Source organism: Brienomyrus brachyistius, chromosome 18 (assembly GCF_023856365.1).
Source record: "Brienomyrus brachyistius isolate T26 chromosome 18, BBRACH_0.4, whole genome shotgun sequence".
Taxonomy (NCBI): Eukaryota; Metazoa; Chordata; class Actinopteri; order Osteoglossiformes; family Mormyridae; genus Brienomyrus; species Brienomyrus brachyistius.
This window is the reverse complement of record NC_064550.1, coordinates 1,545,796-1,564,357: the sequence shown is the minus strand read 5'-3', so window position 1 is coordinate 1,564,357 and position 18,562 is coordinate 1,545,796. Positions and strand designations below refer to the sequence as shown.

The 18,562-nt window shown below is 47.2% G+C and overlaps 2 protein-coding genes across 2 annotated transcripts; both read right to left on the bottom strand.

The window, feature by feature from the left end:
• Nucleotides 1-40: 40 nt before the first annotated feature.
• On the bottom strand, nt 41-2,841 carry mfsd5 (major facilitator superfamily domain containing 5). The gene is made up of 2 exons (XM_048984562.1): nt 2,555-2,841; nt 41-2,095 (listed from the first exon to the last, which is right to left on the bottom strand). Exon 2 carries the CDS (start codon nt 2,027-2,029, stop codon nt 587-589), a length of 1,443 nt encoding a protein of 480 aa, XP_048840519.1. The 5' UTR covers nt 2,030-2,095; nt 2,555-2,841; the 3' UTR covers nt 41-586.
• A 2,310-nt stretch (nt 2,842-5,151) lies between these two features.
• Nucleotides 5,152-17,770, bottom strand: LOC125713330 (nuclear receptor subfamily 1 group D member 1-like). Its single transcript, XM_048984352.1, has 8 exons — nt 17,248-17,770; nt 12,039-12,332; nt 11,616-11,704; nt 11,356-11,500; nt 8,203-8,735; nt 7,908-8,093; nt 7,304-7,514; nt 5,152-7,084 (listed from the first exon to the last, which is right to left on the bottom strand). Exons 1-8 carry the CDS (start codon nt 17,261-17,263, stop codon nt 6,888-6,890), a joined length of 1,671 nt encoding a protein of 556 aa, XP_048840309.1. The 5' UTR covers nt 17,264-17,770; the 3' UTR covers nt 5,152-6,887.
• Nucleotides 17,771-18,562: the final 792 nt, after the last annotated feature.

The window sequence follows — 18,562 nt, the reverse complement described above, 5'->3', positions numbered from 1 at the left end:
AGACAATCATCCTGCATGAATTTAAAGAAAAAACACTCGATTCCAGGCACATTTTATTTTCACCAAAATAAAACAGTTTCCACTGAAACATGTTTTAAAATGCTAAACAGAGAGTCTATGGACTCTGATTCAGCCCTCGACTAGAGATCAATAACCTTTGTGTCTTGACTGTAACAGCTTCACAGAGAGGGTAGCTTTCGGATGGCGCGCGTGTCACTGATGCAGTCTGGGTACCGCGAGGCCTCTCTCTAGAGCTCGCTTAAGACGCTAAATGAGTCATCGTCAGCCTTCTCTTCTGATGCTGGCAACCTCACAGCTGCTGTAACCTCCAGTGGGCATGAAACAGCGTGGTCCAGCTCAGAGGAGAAAACCAGAAGGGACCAGAGTGCTGGGAGTCCTCTTTGATGGGGAATCCAGGATCTGAAGATGCCTGCTACTGGTAATGAAGCAGAGCACGATCCCCCACCATCCAGGTACAAACTTCATGTCTCAAAGATGCTTAAATGATTTTGCCATATTGACATTGCAGTGCACAGTCTGTTCTCCAAACAGCATCCCGGGGGGCGGGGGAGCAGATTATCAGGAATCATATATCTCCTTCTCCCCGAACTCCCTCCAAACGAAGGTCACTGTCATGCCGACTTAGGGTGAAGAGGCTGATCACGGCCAGCAGGGCAGCGAGCATCATGGCCGCACAGCCTCCAAACATGTGCCTTGTGCCGGCGCCACCCTCACCTCCACCCGTCCCGGAAACCTCCCCGTGGAGCGCCAGCAGACCCAGACATGCCAGCAGGTGCAGCGGCAGGCGGAACCAGGTCAGCACGGCGGTCCTACGCTCCTCGGGGATGATGCGGCCCTGCAGGAAGCTCACTGCCGGGAAGTACAGGCCGCAGGCCAGCTCAAGAAGCAGGAAGGCCAGGAAGGACTCGCTGGGCCGTGGCTGCCCAGGCACTGTGGAGAACGTCAGCATGAAGAAGGAAAAAAAAGCCAGCAGGACCGCCACGCACAACAGCTGGCCAGGCTGCAGCCGGTAGCGGGCTGAGGAGGCCAAACGGTACAGAGACGATCCCGCCATGCTAGCTGCCATCAGGCAGGAGAAGATGATGCCCAGCGGGGGGTTGTGGGGGTCCAGGACTGGGGTCCACAGAAACACAAAGATATAAAGGACACTCTCGAAGAGGGCCTGCACTGCCCCGAGCAGCAGCACGCGCCGGTCAGACAACAGGCAGCGCAGACCCTCCAGGCAGCTCCGTGTGAATCGAGCTTGGGTTGAGCCTCTCGAGGGAGCGGCACTTGCCACCAGCAGGGGACTGGGCTTCTCAACCTGCGGCCCTTTCTCCCGCTCCTCCTGGCCCCAGTGCGAGATGATCACCCAGCCGCAGGCAGCGAGGCATGGAACGGCCAGCAGGAAAGGGGCCACAGGACCCAGGCCAAGCCACTCTGCCAGCAGGTTAGCCATCAGCCCCGCAGCCACCGCCAACCCGTGGTTCCAGCTGGCAGCCTGGGTGAAGGTGCTGGGGATCCACTCCGCGGGGAAGTCATGCACCTCCAGGTGACGGTGCACGTACCAGGCCTCGAAGGCAGTGGCGAGCAGAGAAGTGGAGAGGCCACCCAGGATTCGGCCAAACAGCAAGACGAAATAGCTGCGGGAGAGCTTGGTGAGGCAGCAGGCAGAGTAGGCGATGCAGAAGAGCAGGCAGGTCCGCCGGCGACCCAGTGCCTGTGGCAGCCAGGCGGCAGCGGGGGTAAACAGCACGCAGGAGGCCAGGCCACACACATACAGGATGGCAATCTGCGACTCCAGGAAGCTGTAGTGCCGGTACAGCTTGTAGAGGTAGGGGCCCTGCAGCCAGTCGGCCCACAGCGCCAGCAGGTAGCCCCTCAAGAAGAGTGTCTGGAAGCTACGGAAGGAGGGGTTGGTAGAGGCCGTGGGCACGGGCTGCGTGGGCACGGTGCGCCTGGCGGTGAGCTCCAGCCCCAGGCAGAGGGCCAGGAGCAGCAGGAATGCGAGGTAGCTGGTCACCAGCATGGTGCTGCACTGACTAGGTGTGGCGCTTCAGAATGGGCCTCCTCAACACAGGGCCAGTGCCCCCACCTGGAGGTGTGAGTCAGAGAGAGAGAAAGGCATGGATGCTGTCTGAAAGCTGGGGATCCCTTTGACATAGTGTCATAACCTGCAGAGCCATACTCCGCTCTACTCTATCCCCAAAAAGTTTACATGAAACTACAATTAAATGTACTTTTGATGGGCCCTGTGAAATGAGCCTTACTACCTTGGTTTTAAAGCCTTCTTTAATAACCCCAATACTGCGAAGGACGGCTGATTCACAATTTGTTTTAAAATCCGTCATTGTAACTTTAGCTCACTGACGTTTAAAATGCGGACACTTCCTACACAGTATCACTACACGGTATCACTGTCGGGCTTTTTCATCACGGGGGCGTTTCGGTGCATGTTGGAGCCACTGCGGAGGCGGGTGTCCGAAGCGATCTGGTCCGGCTCCGCGGCTGTTTATTCCGCACTGACCGTGAAGCCAATTCATGCTTCACTCACCTGCCCCGGTGCAGTGCCGTCTTTCCCTCGGTACTGATCTCCTGCCTTCAGCTGCATTTAATGGAAACCAAAATGTATTTCACGCGAATTTTGATTATAATAGACTATTAAGCTATGTATAACCTAAGAAAACCACTTCTTGATGAAAGCAAAAAGTTATTTTCTCTGACATCAGTGGTAATCGCCCAAACTACAACATACACGCTTACTTCCGGCTACACGCTCAAGACATGTCATTTCCGGCCTCAGACTTACTTCGGTCTACACGCGCATGACAACACGTCCGCTACACGTTCACTTCCGGTCACAGGCCGGCGTTAAGGAGAATTCACTTCCCCCATGGTTCCCCTGTCACACACTGATTTGAAATTATGACATCACACTCTGTTTTGTAGTTTCGATGTCGTTTAATGTTTTTTAATGCCTTTAATGTGCGGCGGTAGACAAACAATTTATGCAATTTATTCTTTAAAGATAAACTATTTAAATCCTTGGTATGGTAATGGGTGTTTGCTGGTAAGAAAGATAAGAAAACGATAGTATTGTTGTAGGGCATCACGTATCGTGATCGGTGTAATATTGTTTATTCTATCTTAACTTAATTGTAGGCAAGTTACTCCTTACATTTATCAACTAGTGCTGCCAGCGATGTCTTTAACTGTATCCATTGAAACATAATTCAGTTATATTAAAACATCGTGATGCATGATTTCCTATGCTAACACACTGATGCAGAGACTGCAGGACACCAAATTGGTGATACAAATCTCTTTACATGAAAACAGGTATCTGAATGATTTTTTCAGCCATTAATCATACGTTTGTGCATAGATTCTAAGGGGGAATATTATTACGTTAAGGCTAAAATATAAGGTACCCCTGCTAAAACAGACACACACTAACCCTGTGTCATATCCGGCTCGTACGATCCTCGTGTGTGCCACGCCCCCTGATTATCCACGTGTGCTTCCCTGATCGTACCCAGCTGTGTCTGATTATGTTAGCCCAGTCTTGTCTATTTCAGTCCATGTCTTGCCTTCGTTCCTCATCCGTCATTGATGTTAGATGGCGTCTGACGTATCCTGGTCCCCGTCTTTTGATTAAACCCCGTTTACCCCTTATTCTGCCTGCCTGCCTGCCTGCCTGCCTGCTTGCTTGCCCGCCTGCACGCTCTCTCGCTTGCCAAAGCGATTACCCGTTCCCCGCTGATCGTGACACTCTGGACCTCAATACTAATAAAACTATCCATCTCAGATGAGGCCAATATGGATCTCATTCGAATTGCCCAATCTAAGCCCATGCCCAGTTAGAAACAATGAAGGTCTCAATAACCTTTGTTGGGCCCACATGGCCATGCTGGTTGGGAAGTATCTACAATTAAGATATAATTAGAAATTAACAATATCGTCACGCATAATGCATGTTAAGTCTTACAAGTACTACTACCGTTTTCGGTATTTACACAGGAAACAACTAATACCAACGATTTAAATCATTTTAATTATCTTAAAAAACACAGAAACATGGTAGAGACATGCTATGTTTTCACAAATATCGCTTGTTTACGTCAACATTTTCATAGAAAGATATTAAACGACATAGAAACCGCCTAAATGTACAGCGGGTGACGTCATGATTTCAAATCAGCGCGCGATAAGGGAACATGGGGAGATTGAATTTCCCGTAACACCGGCCTGGGACCTGCTTCTGCTTCCTGATTTCTTCAACGTTTACAGATGTTGTTCTGGGTCATCGCTCGTATCTGGACTTAAGAGTTATTTCTGCAGTCTAAATCACAGCTGGTTTAAACTGAAACCAGTTGTATAAATCACATAAACACAGGCGCCGCTAGAGGTCACTATTCTGCTTTTTATCTCTAACTTACTATGTAGGTGGCTATCTTGTAATTTTAGAGACTTTTTACCTGAAATTCGTCCTCAGATTAGATATTATGCACGATTTTAATTTGTATATGGTATTAATGACATTTGAGAACTGAAAGAGCGATTAAGAAATTAAAAAATAACTCAGTTTTGCCTTGATATATTGCAACTTGATAGGGGTTAGCAAAATTTGTGCTTCTTATGGCAGAGAATCTTGGTTTAACGCAGGACTACCAACTCTCACGCATCTGTCTTGACACACAGAGTTTCAGACTCGTACGCTCATGTTACTACAAATTTATATTATTCCATTATAAACCAAAAATGAGCTACATCAAAAGTGTTGGGGCAGTTTATGAACCCTACAGATTATTTACAAGGTAAAGAAAGCGTTACATACATGTAAATGTGTATCCATGTGTGTGCAGATTTGTTTCAAATAAAAAGTCTCACGCTGGTCAGCTAACCAAAGTTGACAACCCTGTCGCTGTCTCTTTTTTTTGTAGCAGTATTAGTAGTAATCAAACTTTTGTATTGTAATAACCTAATTTTCATCAGAGGTATTCATCAACTGCTAGGCGAGGCCCAGTGAAAGATTTTGGAACTGATTTTGGTTACTGAGTAACACCCATATGCACTTTTTGTGCCCGAAAAGGAGGCACTCCCCACACATATAAACCGCCCTGTAGTTAACCAAGACAAATATGCTTATAGTTCTGTTACAGTTGATTTTATTCAATTAGAAGTTAACCAAAATTGTAGATTATATTGTATACTATAGCTGTATCCTCATTTTGGTAGGGAAACCAAAACTGAATCGTTTTGAACATTGTGTCTTTGTGATCTCTGCTTGGGTCATGTTGTAATGGGATTCCCCATCTTATAATGAGGGTGCAGGGCAGCCTTGTGCTCATGGCAAAGCGTCAGGATTTTACTGTCTTTAAAAACTGTCAATGTCAATATTCATGCTTAGGTACCACATACATGCAGGGGTGGGCAATGTGCATGAAGAAATCTGGGAAAGTCCAGGAATAAAAACAGACAAGCAGAGAGATCATTTCAGCTTCATATTATATCTATGTAAGGCGGTCTCTTATAGTATATACAGGAGGATGCCATTAAGGAGGAACAGTCTGATGACAGGAGGGTCACGCAATCCAACAAGTTTGGTGTCTTCAAGTTCCAGCAAATATCTGTTGTTTGACAAGCAGTGGGGTTCAAATGAAGGATCCTCCTGGTTTTGGGCTCTAGTCCAAGAAGTACATTCATTCCCACGTTTTTGGTTCCTTCTGAATGTCACAGAACCGGAAATCCTGTGTTCTGCCACTCCCACGCAGACACACACAGACATCCCATTAGTGGTTCTGTTGGCAAGTTGGACCGACACTTCCAGGTTCACTGATTAAGTCTGAACATTTAGTACCACATTATATACAACAGCAAGATCAAGCAGAAACAGACAAATCTCAACATGCATGAGATTAACAACTGGAAGACTGGAAATGGTGGGGGGAGACCTCAGGGGAGAGACCCTCAAGCTGTATGTATGTTTGTAATAGAGAGCGAAAGAGATTTGAGATCTTTAGGCCAGGTCAGTCGTTTAATAAAATGCATGTGATTTCAGTGTAATCATAGGTTGCCAATCTACTCTTTTTTCTTGTAAAACATTTGTGCAGGGTGGTGCAGTAGTTAGCACTGCTGTCTCATACCTCTGGGACCCGGGTTCGATTCTCCGCCTGGGTCACATGTGTGTGGAGTCTGCATGTTCTCCCCATGTCGTCGTGGGGTTTCCTCTGGGTACTCCGGTTTCCCCCCCACAGTCCAAAAACATGCTGATGCTATTTGAAGTTTCCCATAGGTGTGTGTGTGTGTGTGTGTGTGCCCCTTAATGGGTGCCCCCCTCATCCTGGGTTGTTCTCTGCCTGGAGTCTCTGGGATTGACTCCAGACCCCCTGTGGTCCTGCATAGGACAGGTGGTTTTAGAAAGTGTATGGGTGGGTGCTTTGTGTGCATGAATCAGACAGCCATGCACGTAGAATGACACAGCATAAATGAGTGTTGTTCATTCTCTGTGTTCACCAATATGTAAAAAACATACACATCTGCACTATGATTCACCATGGCCCTTCCATCCATAATGTGTGAGCTCTCCTGACTAAAGATGCATGCTAAGCAGTCTGCCCAGTTACTTGATGAACTGGGAGTAATAGGAAACTGGAAAGGGGGAAAATCTGTTACTGGTTTAAAAAAAAAACTCCCTTTTCCAGAGGAGGTGATGCCATTGCAAACACATACAGTGGAACAGAAGGCTTGTGGAACACCGGCCAGCGGCCCCATTGGGGTTCAGTGAGTTCCAGAATTTTCCTGATGCATATCCTGAACATACTGAACTGTGTCTTTTTCAGGTCGGAGGTGCTGCCGCTGCTCTCTGTGGGGGATGGAAATGATGTTCAGGCGTCAATGCGGAAGGCCAGCAGTTTGTCTGAGTGCAGATCATTCAGGGTCCGCAGGTCAGGCAGAAGCAGCAGAAGCTTCTGGAACAGGGTGCTGCTCTCGGGATGCTGCTGGGTGATGAGGGACCGCAGGGCCCGGACCAGATCCTCCTGTAGCTGCTCTACAGCCTTGGTGTTCATCATACTGGAGCGGTCTGAGGAGGAATGTCACAGGACACAGTGACCCTCAAGATCTGTAGATATGCTCCTGAGTACTATGTCTGACATCAGGTATATCTCCTAATGACCTGAGTTTTGGTCTAGTGTTTTTCTTCTGTTATTCATTTCTGTTCACATGTATGCTGAGTATGTATTGTTTTGATAAGGTGTAAATTCGCCCTGTTCACAAGCTGAATGGAAACTCACGCTCTCACCTGCAGAGACCAACACCACGGCCATGAAGAGCGCCATCTCATCAGCCTTCAGGCCTAGAGTAGCCAGTTTCTCACTGAACTCGAATACGGCGTCCAGCAGGGGGCCCATGCCCAGAGCCCGCAGGGTGGGCAGTGGGTACGTCTGTCCGTTTAGAAATGTCACCATCCGGCCCTTGGGGTCGAAGAGCATGCAGAACCGTACCATCAGAACCTGAGAATCAGAGACAGATTTTGTGTGTTGAAACAAAAGCCAAGCTTCTCATGTAGTACGTTCACAGGGACAGAGATATGACATGATATGATATGATATATGATGTATATGATATGATGATGTATAACATACATGAAAGGACAATCAATTGTCTTTTTAAAAGGATCTGAATTGCTAAAGCACATTCAGTCATCATTCATTCACTATGCAAAACTATTTATCACTGTCAAGCACCGTGCAATACCACTTATTACTGTGCAACCCACTCTGCAATATACTTATCGCTATATAATTCATACAATACTATTTATTTCTGAAACGTTACAACATATTTTTTGGGAAAGTATCCATTCATCCATCCATCCATCCCGGCATCACGAGGGCAGGCTGTACCTGGAAGGTTCCGGCTTTGAGAAGCATCACCTGGTCATGCTGGCTGAGATTCTGGAAGCCGGGGATCCCTTTGGCAAACTCCACCACCTCCCGCACTGCGGGGGTGAAGCTCTGTGAGAAGGCATCCCACAGCTGCTGGCTGGACCAGCCCACAGGGGGCACGGGGCAGGTGTTCAAGGGACATGCCTGTTGGAGGGGTGGTGCAAAGATGGCAGAGAGATTCCGTGAGCAAGAGCAATGACAGGAAATGGTGTGAAGCTGAAGGTGACGGGAGACAAATGCAACGTATCCTCACCAGCACTTTCGCCCCTGCAGCCAAACTCCAGGAATGCTGACTCTGGGAGGCAACTGTGGCTCTGCTGAATGTGGATGGGGGCAGTTTAGGGAAGGGTGCTGCACTGGGCAAGGAGTGGGGCTGCTTGATTAGGGAGGGGTAACCATATTGTTTGTTATCAATAAAGGGCAGGGACATGCTGTCCTGGGGGGTCGCAAGGTGCCAGGAATTAGTTGGGTATTGCTCACGCTGAAAGGGGGGGGATCCCTGCAGTAGGAGGCCATGGGTAGCAGGTTGTATGCAGCTGGGGCTCTGAAGGTAGCGAGGCTGAGCCAGTCTATCCTGGTTGTTCACAAAGATGTCTCGATAAGCACGGGAAATGGCCCCTATGGCCTCCTCTGATTGGCTGTCTCCTGGGCTGGGTGGGGCTTCTCGTGAGGGGGAGGAGCCGATGTCCATAGAGGGTGATGACTGGTTGGAGCTGTTCATGTAGCTCTGCATTTCATCCAACAACCGCTGCTTCTCACGCTTTGGGATGCGGCCAAAGCGCACAGCTGGGATAAAAAAAATACAAACATAAAAGAGCTGGGCACCAGCGCTGATGAGAGTAATAATACAAACACAACAGAGACGAGGCACCAGCGCTGATGAGAGTAATAATACAAACACAACAGAGATGAGGCACCAGCGCTGATGAGAGTAATAATACAAACACAACAGAGACGAGGCACCAGTGCTGATGAGAGTAATAATACAAACACAACAGAGATGAGGCACCAGCATCCACGCTGAATAACAATACAAACATAACAGAGATGAGGCACCAGCATCCACGCTGAATAACAATACAAACATAACAGAGATGAGGCACCAGCATCGGCATTGATGACAGTAACAATACAAACATAACAGAGATGAGGCACCAGCATCCACACTGAATAACAATACAAACATAACAGAGATGAGGCACCAGCATCGGCATTGATGAGAGTAACAATACAAACATAACAGAGATGAGGCACCAGCATTGGCAATGATGAGAGTAACAATACAAACATAACAAACATAAGGCACCAGCATTGGCAATGATGAGAGTAACAATACAAACATAACAGACATGAGGCACCAGCATTGGCACTGATGAGAGTAACAATACAAACATAACAGAGATGAGGCACCAGCATTGGCACTGATGAGAGTAACAATACAAACATAACAAACATAAGGCACCAGCATTGGCATTGATGAGAGTAACAATACAAACATAACAGACTGGCACTAAAGAAAATAACATCTGTCAGAGCAGAGCTGTTTAATGAAGGTGCAGGCATGCTGCAAAGTAAGGCGTGAATTAGTGATCAGTCCATAAGACTCATAGACTGAGACAGAACATCACACAGCAGCATTTAAATTCATACTAGAAAGTAAATTATTTTCACTTTAATGTTAACAATGAGTTTCTGTAAATGATTCTAACATGCATGACGGCCACAGAGACAGCAGCCGCTGTCGTTTCTGCGTGAGTCTCAATATCCTGAATGTGGCAGATGGGGCTGGCTGATGGCAAACCCCTGCAGCCATGTGCTGTATCTTCTCAGTATCCCCCCCCCCCCAGCTAAAAGTGGGTCACTAGGTCATGGTTCACTAGCAATAGAGCTGGATGAGCTTCAGTGCCAGTAATGGGTGGGCAGTGGGGTAGAGTATTAGAAGAGGAAGAGGAGGCCCGGGCAGCAGCACAGCTCTCTATGGACACTTTAAACACTCGTAGATGTTTCCACAGTGTCAGTTAATGACTAACTGCAGCACAAAGGCTGAATCTGCATGTTACAAAATGGCTGGTTGACCGTGGAAAGCTGTGTGTGTGTGTGGGGAAGGGTAAGTTTATATTACGTTGTGGGGACCAAATGTCCCCCACAATGTCATTCAAACCTGTTATTCTGACATTGTAGGGACCATTTTTTCCAGGGGAAATTCAGTATTGTTACAAAAATCTGCAATAAAAGCTGTAATCAAAAACTAAAAATGTCAAAAGTCTTACATTTTGTTTGATTACTGATGGTTAAGCTTAGGGCTGCGTAGGAGTTAAGGTTGTCATCACTGGGATTAGGGTTTTTCCCATTGAAATGGAAGGAGAGTCCCCAAAAAGATATGAATGCAAACACGTGTGTGTGTATGTGTGTGTGTGTGTGGGTGTGTGCGCGCCCTGTGATGGATTGGCATCCTGCTTACGCGCGCCCCCTGCCTTGTGCCCCATGCCGCCCGGGATAAGCTCCGGGCCTCTCCATCCCCATATTAGATCCGCATTTTAAGACGGATCAATAGACAACGGCTAAGAAGCGGCAAATCATCAAACAGGAAGTGGACGTGAAAGCATGTCAGCCACTCAGTCTAAATGTAGGTGAAACGCCTAGATTCGACAAAAACACATGCGAAATCAGGGCATTTTGTTTCATGTGGAGTGAAAGTAGTTGTGCAGGGTTTTCCTGTTTTCGCAATGAGTGAAACAAGAAAGATGTTTCTAGGTTGCGGTTTTGGCACTTTCAACAAATTCGATATAAATCATTGTCCCGCTTTGAGATTATTGACGGCCCCTGGTTTTTGCTGCAATTCTCAGAGCCGCAGCGCCTGTGAACCGACAACAGGTACGACATGCAGGGAAGACGGCTTTTGGAGTAAAGTGCAGTGGAGTGCAGTGCACCCCTGCCGTCACGCTAAAGTGAAAAGGAAACTCAGCTAAGTAGGTCGTGATGTACAGATATGCTGTGAAACATCTGTTTTTTTTCCCCTTTGAGTCTTTTTGAGGTCACACACACAGAATATTCAGTTGCTGTTTAATTGTGACTTTTCTGGTGTCCAGTGTTTTTACACTAAGCAAAAAGCCGCTGGATTAATGCCGTGCCATCGAAGGTCAGGGCTCGCCACGGCCTACTGTTCTCATTATCGGAGCCTGAATCTCTGAGTTAATTGCGTGCGATGTGATCAGAAAATCTGTGTTCCAGATTCTAGAAATAACTCCTGTTTACTGCAATTTCCAAGATGAATGATGGCTTGTGGGATTTTCTGGCTCTGTGCTCATAGATCACTGTCCATTAGATGGTGGGGGTGCAGAAGAGCCTGGGGAGGGGGGAAGCAGGAGGAAGAGGAGGAAGCGAAGGACGAGAGGAAGCCGCTGACCATCTCTGGACATGCCCACAGACAGGCACTTCTTGAAGCGGCAGTGCTGGCAACGGTTGCGGTTCATGCGCATGACCGTGCAGTTCTCGTTCTTCGCACATATCTTGTAGTGGATGTTCTGCTGGATGCTGCGGCGGAAGAAACCCTGCAGGGGGGCAGTAGAGAGAGGGCACTGTGGCGCACTGGGAACACTCATGAGAAGATGCTTCGTCTGTACTGTGGACTTGTTTCATGAGGTTCATTGAGCCGGTATGTCGTACCTTGCAGCCCTCACAGGCATGAACCCCATAATGGAAGCCAGAAGCAATGTCCCCGCAGACCTTACATAAGAGCACCATGCCTCCTGTCTCTGGTGATGAGAGAAGACACTGATCATCAGAAATGGAGAGATACACAAACAGACAGGCAGACAGATATGCAGACAGACAGGGAGACAGGCAGACAGAAAAAAACAGAGGCAGACAGGCAGAGAGACAAACAGAGAGAGGGGCCTACACACAAACAGATAGACAGACAGACAGACAAGCTGAGAGGGAGACGAAGAGGCAGACAGACAGACAGACTTGCAGACAGAGAGACAGACAGGTAGACAGAAAATAAGGCATACAGACAGACAGGGAAGCAGGGGGTGAGCATTTTAACACTCACAAGCAAGTCAAGCAGTGTTATAAAGAGGTACCTACTGCTGAAAGCACCAGGGAAGCCACAGGACCTCTTCCCAGGGGTGGGGTAAGTGCTGATGGGCGGAACAGGGCTGGGGGCAGCAGCACTTGTCACTTCAGGGTACTGGAAGACCAGTTTCGGAGATGGAGAGCCCTCCCCGTCATGTGCCAACTTAAGAGCACCGATCTCGGTGAAGGTCATTTCTTCCGGGGAGGAGGGCTGCGAGTGGGGGCAGGGTGACTGCGTCTGGTAGCCGCTGGACGGGCTTCCGGGGCTGGGACTACCACTGCCGCCAACATAGAGAATGACGCCCCCTGCAGAAAGAGGAGAGAGAAGGACACACGTCAGACCACTGGGCCTAGCACAGAGAAGAAGTCCCTGCCAGTGCGCTAATGTGATTAAGCATGTGAGCAGGACAGAAAGCTTTCCGGCAGTATGGCCACGCAGGTGTCCGTAATGCCAGGGGTATAGCTGTGTGCTTAAATGGAACAAAGAGCTAAAAATACACTCGAAGATGGGTGGAGCACATTGAAAGTGAAAAGCACTCCTCCTGGGTCCCTGCTGTGCGGGCAAATGTTTGCGGTTTAATGCCAGTGCTGCTAAATCATGCACTGTAAGCACAGATACGCTGCCTGCTAGAGAGCACCAAGGCTCCTAGCTGAAAGTGGGCTGTTGGACCCATTTCACGCTCCTCCCAAGTGTTCCACCCTCCACCCTGCTGCGGATGAGCCGGTGCCCAGGCTCACGTGTCTGTGTGGGATGCCCCCCTCCTCTTTTCCAATAATAACCAGTTTCCCCTGGCGATACGCCACGGACCGCGGCAGCCTGACACCTGACCAGCCGCTCACATGGACACTGACACGCCTCCTGCTGGGAGAAGCCTGCAGTCCTGCGTTAGGTCAATGAGCAGCATTGACATGCTGGCTGCAGCGATTACAGCCATACACAGTCCAGCACTGGGTAGCGTGCAACATTGCTACGCCGGCTGCAGCGATTACAGCCATACACAGTCCTGCACTGCGTCAGCGTGCAGCATCGTCATGCTGGCTGAAGCGATTACAAGTACACGCATTCCTCTGCAGGGTCAGTGTTTAGCATCGTCATGCTGGCTGCAGCGATTACAAGTACACGCATTCCTCTGCAGGGTCAGCGTGCAGCATCGTCCTGATGGATGCAGTGATTACAGCCACACGCAGTGCAGTGCAGTGTCAGTACATAGCATCATTTGCTTTCACTACCCAGTAAAAGGCAGCATCCGAATCAGCCCCAGTAGTGAACGCAAATTTCTGAATCTCCCCACCATCACTGGAGTTCGCCTTCCTTCCCCTCTTCCCGCCTTACATTTCTTTGACTTTCTTCCTTCTTGTTTTTCCTTCATCTCTCTTCTATCCTTCCATCTCTCCCTCTCCCATTCCTTTTTGTTAGCATTTCTACCCCTGCACCATGTGAGCATCCTGACTGGGAGCACCACCGGCAGGTCTTGGAGCTGCACCGTGCTTGATGCAGCTGCGTGAGGACTGTGCTAGCTGAGATTCTCCCAAACCTGCAGGCCACCTACAGGAGGCAGTGCAGGGTCAAAGGTAAAAGAATAACTAGAACCCACCGTGACAGCAGCCTGACGGCCAAAACTGAGAGTCTGAGGGCATCTTCCCTCAGGCACTTCATACACTAATAGAGGATCCTGAAAAACTAACAGGCCACTTCATGCACTTTATACTGTCAGGACACTGTTTTGGGAATTTCTTATTTCATATTTTACACACTTCTTTTTTATATTATCGCGAACGTTTTGCCCAGGGGCCACACAACCCGTAATCCGTCCCTGTATAGAGTGTGACACGTGCAGTACGAACTGAATGAGTGAATCTGTCTTCGTAAACATTCTACTTGCACAATCTTTGCCTACAGATCAAGTTGCAGATAAATATGATCTATTTCCTGACTTTTTCTTATATTCTCTTCCTCCTTCTCTCCAACTTTCCCTCTTTCTTTCCTCTTGTGTGTTTCTCCGACTTTCCCTCTTTCTCTGCATCCCTCCGCCTGTTTCTCCTTCACTGTCTTTGTTCCTTCTTTTCACGCAAACTGTCTCCTATTCCACACATGTAACATGATCTTTGCTGCTCACACTTTGACTTGCTGGTGTAAATGTGACGAAAGGCTGCACTCCGGTCATGGCTGTGGTTCAGTGCTCAGAGCTGCATGCCCACCCCCCCATGACTGATGCACATGATAGCATTAGGGCTACTGTTAGCATCACTTCAAAGTGACATCGCTGCACCCGACATCTACCTTTAAGAGCCCTTCATGAATATGTGCAGGAGGTAACCTGGGCTTGCAGGTTTTCTACCAAGAAGATAAAACTATGGTATCAATTCATACTTTGTGGGATCGGAAAGGCCAGTAATTTTCTGGTAGTGGGAGCACTCGGATCTGAAATGGAGTTCTGATTACGTGTGAGGTGGAGTACGGAGATATTTTTCTGAGTGTCACATGACTTCAGGAAGCATCAGGATGCGCAAGTCTGTGAGATTGAGGTCATTACCAGATGAAAGCCCTGTGTTCCTACAGCTCTACCTGCATGGTGCTGGGCCAGATCTGCCAACCAGCAGCGCAGGGCGGGATGGAAAACATGACCCCCCCCCCCCCACACACACACACACACACCATCTCCACAGAGCCCTCAGGGAGCAACGGTTCCAATCTCAGCAAGTAAACAGTTGATGTGAAGATAAGCCACAGGGTAAAGTGGTTAGAGTGCTTGTACAAAAACAACCACAATCAGTTGGCGCTTTCTTAAGTCTCGTTGGTGACCTGGAATCATAATATCACTGCAGTACCAGCACCTGCCACCAAGAAGACCTTTCCCTTGCAGCTCATTTGCTGCCAGCCACCAGCTTAGCGTGTTGCATGACATCTGTATGATCTCCACACCTCCCGCATGTTCTCCATTGCATCTCTTCATCCTCAAATGCACAATCTGCATCTTGGTGTGAGAAGTTCATATTCTCATTATTATGGAAAGATGTAGGACACTCACTGAATCCGGGTTGGGGCCTTACATCACTAGAAAGTCTATTACATCACATACATATTTATTTAGCAGATGCCTTGGTGGAAAGCAACGTACAAGTGAAGCAGAAAGTACATTTCAAGCATATCACTGTCGAAAGAGTCAAGTATAGGCATGAGTGCTGAGCTTACAATGACCGGCCAGGTACAGGTGCAAGTAGGATCAGAGCAAGAGAGATATGAAGCATTTAAAACCACAGGGTCACAGACAGACAGCAGGTGCTCAGCTTGGCAGGATCGGAGCTAAAATTTCAGGCCCCCTTAATGTCACCTTGAGGCCCCCCACAGCAGAATTTGGGGTCCCCCACGATAGACTGTGGTGCCCCTATAAAGTGCTGGGCCTTCTGAATTTGCCATGGTGTTTGTGGTCCTCCAACTTCCCGATGCTTGGTGGGATATTGGGGTGATTATTTAATTTAAAGAGGTTATGTGCTTTCTTGTACTGACCTGAAGTCAATTAGAAGCTCCTAATGGAGGAGAGTCGTGGTTAATTTGTACGGTATTGTAAAATGTCGTCGCCTCCCTGTGGGGTACATGTATTGGATATGACGTGGAAATTGAGAATGAATGACTACAGAATGAATGCTGACCCACTGACCATCACCTCCATGCCAAAGAGGTGACTCCGAAGCGGTTGGGGGGGGGGGGGGGGGGTCACGTGTAGCACGCGGTCGACAGATTGAGTCCACGTGATGCGGCTTCGCACGCCCACCGGCTGTAAGAAGCCGGATGCAGCTCAGATATAATTTAACAGATGAAATAGAGCAGGACAGTGACTTGGGGGGGGGGAAGGGGGGACAGCCGGACCGCGCGCTGCTCATTACTCATCTCTGCACCTCCCGTTGCGCCGCACGCGGCATTCGCTAAACTCTCTCGATTCATGCACGAAGTCATGATCTTTTATGTAACACACTCAAAGAACAACATAATGACGTTGTTGTTAAAACGCATTCTGTACTTTCTTTGTTATCAAAGGTGCTTTGCTAATACGTTGATTTTCCTGCATTCAGAGAAAAAGCCAATGCAGATGTATTATTTCATTAGCAATCGTATGACACCCTGCATAATTAACATTATGCAAGCGATTACTAGATCATGTTTTGATTAATATTTTGAAGACATTTCCATGATTAATAAAATCCTGGTGTGACTGTGCAAATTTCCACCTTTTTGAAAAAGGACACATAAGCTGTTTCTACAAAACATTCTATAAATTTAACTCGTTTTATGTATCTTGTTTTATATTTTGTGGTAGGCATATGTTCATACAAATTGATTACCCAGTAACGTGCGCCTACAATTACCGTCTATGGACGGAGCCAAAAAGTTATTTTTGGTGATTCTCATGGTCATTGCACGCAGAAAAAGCGCTTGGTGACCTCGATGCAGATCAATGAGCCCAGTGTCGCCGGTGGGGACATGAAGACCCCAGTGTCACAAATACTCTGCGCAAAAACTCGCAAATACTGTAAGACCGCGTTAATAGAGCGCGAATACTCTGTCAAATACGAAAATAAAAAACATGACTGAATATGCAGCTGTACACGGAACACACTACAATGTATGAGATATAGCAGTAACTAAAAAAGTGAAAATAGCTATTTTAAAATTGTAGGAGTGAAGAGGTTCTGCGTTCCGTATGAGTTTCTATGGTCGCACGGATAGGTTTGCTAGTGGATGCTCACGAAACCCAAATTTCATTGAGATCAGTCAGAAAGAATTATTGATTTTTTTTTACAAACTATATAAAAAAGTCACCGAGTTGCTTTACATACTGGATATTGATATTATCCATAGTCATGTAGTCACTTTTTATATTTGCTACAGCATTATTACATTTATATGGATGAACTTTGAGAAATGATCGCTTCCACTTCTCCTTTCAACTGATATGTGATCCAACACCCAGCATATGGATTTATTGTCCTGAAACTACACATATTTACGAATATGAATGTACGTAATTCAATTATGTGCTTTTATTAGCCTACATTAATTCACAAAACGAATCGCACATACAGAACAAAGTTTAGCTAATAGCTTATATTCAATCGTTAAATTGTGTGTCGAGAGAGACATTCGATATGGCATTAATACATCAACAGTGTTTTCAGCGCTAATTAGCCTACATATATTTGTATGTAAAAAAAAACAGCTTACCTGGACTGCTGTCCATTCTTGCGATCGTGCGCTTGTCTAGATGTATTTACTTATGCAAATATTAGTTGTCTTGGCATATCAACAAACAAGAACCTATTCCATATCGATACCGTTTGAAAAAAGTTGTAAAAATGTATGTGCGCGAATCGCGGTCCATAAAACAAAAACTGCATGGACATAACGGTAAACTGTAATGTGAAAAGAAAAAAAAAACCACTTCGCCTATTGAAGCTATAAAATCCTCAACAGTTCGAGGGATGCGATGACTAGATGTGCCACAAGTGGATGAAAAGCGATGTTCAGCAAGCGATCACGCCATTGCATTGTCGGCTGGAGAGCTGTCAAAGCAGACGAGTATCCCTCCCCTGATGCACACACCCCCACACACACCAATCACGTTTTCACATCGCTGCCAAATGTGACGCTCTTTTTAGTCCCTCCAACTGCGTTCTTTATATAATTACGGGGATTTCTCTTCTCCTTTCTCTCTCACCCTCTCCCTCCCCATGCATGTGCTGCAGTCCCTGTCAGGACCGCTTCATTGCAGAAGCCTCGCGTGTGCGGGGAGAGCGCTGCCCTACTGACATACATTTTATGCAAAACGCAAAGCGCGTTTAAACAAGGTCACGGACTGCAAGATTTATTTCAGTAATGGCGAAGAAAGCAAAGTGTGTGTTAAAATGGTGCAAAACGCAAAACCTCTGCTGATACTGGTGCAGAAAGCAAAGTGTCAGTGAAGTTGCAGAATGAAAGGCATGATTTAATAAGGACACAAAACGAGAAGCGTGAGTCAATAAAGCACCTGTTAATATCCTATGCGAGTCTGCAAGTACTTTACTTTTGCGGACACCTCATTTAGAAACACAGCCGTGATCACAGAAGTTTTAAGTACAGGACGGCGCCGTTTACATTTTGGATTTGTTTATTCAGCCGCACTCCCCGTACAAGACAGGCAGATAATAGGCTGTGATGGATGTTTTTCAAACATGAAATGAATGCAGTATGAATGAAGCAGTGCAGTATGACAGTTTTGATACTTGATCCCGTTAAAATTAATAACTGTTTGATGTAACTTTTTCCAACCTTGTAGAAGCCTTGTGTGTGTGTGTGTGTGTGTGTGTGTGTGTGTGTGTCTGCGTGTGTGTGTGTGTGTCTGCGTGTGTGTGTGTGTGAGAGAGAGAGAGAGAGAGAAAGAGAGGGGGGGCGTACAATGCAAATTATTTCATTTTCAGACAGATCGCCCCAACATCGAAACAGCATCACAGTGTGTTAGCAGTAAAAGGCAGTTATGACCCACTTGATGAGAGTGTTTTCA